Source organism: Arachis ipaensis, chromosome B3 (genome assembly GCF_059453495.1).
Source record: "Arachis ipaensis isolate K30076 ecotype BB chromosome B3, ASM5945349v1, whole genome shotgun sequence".
NCBI classification, from domain to species: domain Eukaryota; kingdom Viridiplantae; phylum Streptophyta; class Magnoliopsida; order Fabales; family Fabaceae; genus Arachis; species Arachis ipaensis.
The window spans coordinates 137832659-137836785 of NC_142438.1; the positions used below are offsets into that span (position 1 = coordinate 137832659).

Here is a 4127-nt window from a genome sequence, read left to right on the forward strand (position 1 = left end):
GTTTACTGCGTGCTTTTCTGATTCTTTGAATTACTGTTTAATGCAATTGAACTCTCAACACTCTTTTCTGTTTGTCTAACTAAGCCAATCACTAATCATTGTTGCTTGATCCATCAATCCTCGTGGGATCGACCCTCATTCACTTGAGGTACTACTTGGTACGACCCGGTGCACTTGCCGGTTAGTTTGTGGTCATAAATTCCGCACCAGGATTCATCCGGGAGCTTTGATTTTTTGAATGGTTAGCCAACGTGGTAATGGTGCGAAAAAGCTCAGGGAAGTGGTGCATGTGTGTGGACTTTACCGACTTAAACAAGGCATGTCCGAATGATTGCTACCCACACCCTAACATAGATAGATTGGTGGATGATACCTCAGGATTCCCAGTACTCGGCTTCATGGACACTTATTTAGGGTATAATCAAATACTGATGCATCCAGGAGACAAAGAGAAAACATTATTTGTGACTGACCAAGGGAATTTTTGTTACAAAGTCATGTCCTTTGGGCTTAAAAACGCAGGAGCAACATATCAACGACTAATGGACAAAGTTTTCAAAGAACAAATTGGCATAAACATAGAAATATATGTAGATGACATGGTAGTCAAATAATGCTCGGAAGAACAACACAAGCACGACCTCAATGAGATCTTTAAACAACTCAGGAGACACAATATGAGGTTAAATCCGGAGAAATACGCGTTCAGAGTACAGGGAGGAAAATTCCTCGGATTCCTACTGACTAACAGGGGGATAGAAGCCAACCCAGACAAATGCCTTGCAGTAATCAACATGTAATCTCCTCGGACCAAAAAAGAAGTCCAGCAGCTAACAGGTCGGCTAGCAGCCCTATCCCGCTTCTTGCCAGCAGTAGCAGAAAAATCTTACCACTTCTTCAACACCCTAAGAAAGATAGACAAATTTACCTGGATAGAGGAGTGCGAAGAAGCATTCACAAAATTCAAAAACACCTTAGGGTCGCCACCTATATTGAGGAAACCAGAACAAGGTAAGCCGTTAAACCTATTTCTTTCCATTTCAACTAACACAGTTAGTTCAGTGCTTGTAACAGACAATGGGAAAGAACAACACCCAGTATACTTCGTAAGTAAGGTATTACAAGGTGCCGAAACGAGATATCCAATGATTGAAAAATTGGCATTTGGGCTGATCATTACAGCTCGGCGGCTGCGACATTATTTTCAAGGATACCGAATTATAGTTCGGACCAATCAACTACTTCGCCAAATTTTAACAAAACCAGACCCAGTAGGAAGACTTACAAAATGGTCCATTGAACTCTCAAAATTCGATATTACCTATCAATCCAGAGGATCTCCTAAAGCCCAAGCCCTAGCTGACTTTGTCTCTGAATTCACCGGCGAAACGGAGGAGGCCGAACAATGGGAACTATATAAGGACGGTGCATCAAATGACAACGGATGTGGGGTAGGAATACTACTAAAATACAAAACAGGGGTGCACGCAGAACAATCAATCAAATTCCTATTCCAGACAATAAATAACCAGGCCGAGTATGAAGCATTATTAGCAGGGCTCAGACATGCAAAGGAAATCGAGGTGTCGAAGTTGTGGGTGTACTGCGATTCCTTACTCGTAGTACAACAGGTAACTGGTAATTTTCAAACTAAAGATCCCCTTCTAGAAAAATACTTGAATCTTGTTAAAAACATGATAACGGACTTTCAAACATTTGAAATAAAGTATATACCCCAAGAACAGAATTGTAGGGCAGATATCTTATCAAAGTTTGTCACATACAGAGATGATCAACACTCAGAAAACCTAGTACATCTCACACTGACAAAACATAGTCTAGATATGCAATATGTTTTAAGTATGACACACGAACAAGATTGGCGAACTCCAATAGTCCATTACTTGAAGACAGGAACAATACCGGAATGGGAACCGAGGTCTTTCAAAAGGAAAGCACACAACTTCACACTGATAGGAGATAACTTGTATAGACGAGGGTTCTCCCGACCATTACTCCGATGCCTCGAAGAAAACGATGCCAAGGCAGCTATTGCCGAGATACATGAAGGAATTTGCGGACACCATGTGGGAGGACGAAGTCTAGCCATAAAAATACTGAGAGCAGGTTACTATTGGCCGACTATAAGATCGAATTGTGCAACAAAGGTGCAACAGTGCGACGCATGTAAAAAATGCTCGCCCCTAATTCACAGCCCGGCCGAAACATTACATACAACCAACGTCAGCTGGCCATTCCACAAATGAGGATTAGATATCCTCGGCCCTTTTCCAGTATCACCGGGACAGGTAAAATTTCTTTTGGTAGCCGTTGATTACTTTACAAAATGGATAGAAGCACAGCCACTGGCGAGGATAACCTCGGACAAGGCCCTAAAGAAAAATCTGACTAAGGCTAAAGGTCGGTGGGCAAAACTTATACCCGAAATACTGTGGAGCTACAACACAACTCCCCAGACGACAACAAAAGGAAGTCCTTTCAGACTGGTTTATGGATCTGAATGCATGATTCTCTTAGAGCTTAACCAAGGCTCGATGAGAACCGAACACTTCGATGGAGATAGCAATGAACAAACAAGGCGCGTCGAGCTTGACCTTATTCAAAAAGGACACTACGTTACAGAGCTAAGGCAAAAGTCAATGCAATTGGCTATGAAACAACAATATGACAAGATAGTTCGACCAAGAACCCTTAAAGAAGGAGACCTGGTGCTCATACAACTCGAAGACATCCAAAAACCTCCAAGACATGGGAAGTTGGCAACAACCTGGGAAGGACCTTTTCGGATCGCTAAAGTTATCGGCGAAGGGGCTTACTGCTTAGAAACATTAAGCAGAACAACCATACTAAACACATGGAACATCTCATCACTCAAATATTATTATAGCTGATCATACTGATGTAACAAGCAGGATCGCCAGGTACTCTTTTTCCAAACCACAAGGTTTTTTCCCTAAGGAGGGTTTTACTCGGGTAGGTTTTAACGAGGCCGACCATCCCGCAAACCTCAAACACGAGGATCATTCAAATACGAAACAAAGTATACATACTCTATACTACTCAGTTATATTCTACAATATTACGAACCAACGATATCAAAGTTGGAGTCATAAATAACAAAATAGTCATATCATAGTCAAATTCTGAAATCAGAATTCGGAAAAACAGTCAATAAAACCGGAACAAACACCGGCTACAGTACTTCAAAACATACAAACTTTTATCTACTTATAAAGGCATAAAAATTCAAAAAGGCGGCGGCACATTCTCGTCATGATCTTCGCCCGCCTCATCTTGCACTAGCTTTCCATCAATAACAATTTTTGTCACATCAAGATGACGAACATCAAACTCAGGAGCAAACAACGACACTTGAGAAACAGCTCGGTCGAAGCCCGAGGTAAACATCTCTATACCTTGTTTCTCCAGCTCATGAATTTGAGCAGTCATCTCACCTTTCGTCTTATCACTATCCCTTATCTCGCTTTGAAGTAAACGAATATGATCTTGAAGACAAGTGATTTCATCCTTTTTCTCCCCCAACTTAGCAGTAACATCAGTAACAGCCTCTTCCTTTTCCTTCATCTTCGCAGTAATATCAATAATAACCTTTTCTTTCTCTTTCACTGAACGTTCCAAAGCAACAAACTTTTCCAAATCAACTTGCTGCTCGGAACCAAGTAATTCCGTAGTGCAACCAACGCACAACAGGCGAGCAGCAACCACCTGGTACACAAAACAAAATAGTAATGAGAACAAATAAGTCCGACCAACAGTAGCACAAACGACACAATGATTACAAACCTGAACGTATTTGCCTAAAGCTTCCACACCAGCACGACGAGCAAGGAGCATGTCCCCAGGGTACTGAGAAACCCTATCTGAGAGTTCAGCCAAAGGAAACTGATCATTCTAGAGAGAATGCGGACTCGTTCCAGGAATAAAACCATGAAGCTTACGTTGACGATCAAAAATAGACTGAGATTTCGGTAGTATTCTTATCCCTCTCAGACAACACCTCTAAAGAGTTGCCTGAGACATCTCTTTTCCTCTTTGAAGAGGCCGGCTGTGCAGCAGACAAAGCAGCATCCCCATCACCAATCTTC

At 41.8% G+C, this 4127-nt stretch overlaps 1 protein-coding gene across 1 annotated transcript; it reads left to right on the forward strand.

Annotated features, from left to right (window-relative positions):
• The first annotated feature begins 1145 nt into the window (after positions 1 to 1145).
• Positions 1146 to 2912, forward strand: LOC107633779 (uncharacterized). The gene is made up of 2 exons (XM_016337378.1): positions 1146 to 2187; positions 2296 to 2912. Exons 1-2 carry the CDS (start codon positions 1146 to 1148, stop codon positions 2910 to 2912), a joined length of 1659 nt encoding a protein of 552 aa, XP_016192864.1.
• Positions 2913 to 4127: the final 1215 nt, after the last annotated feature.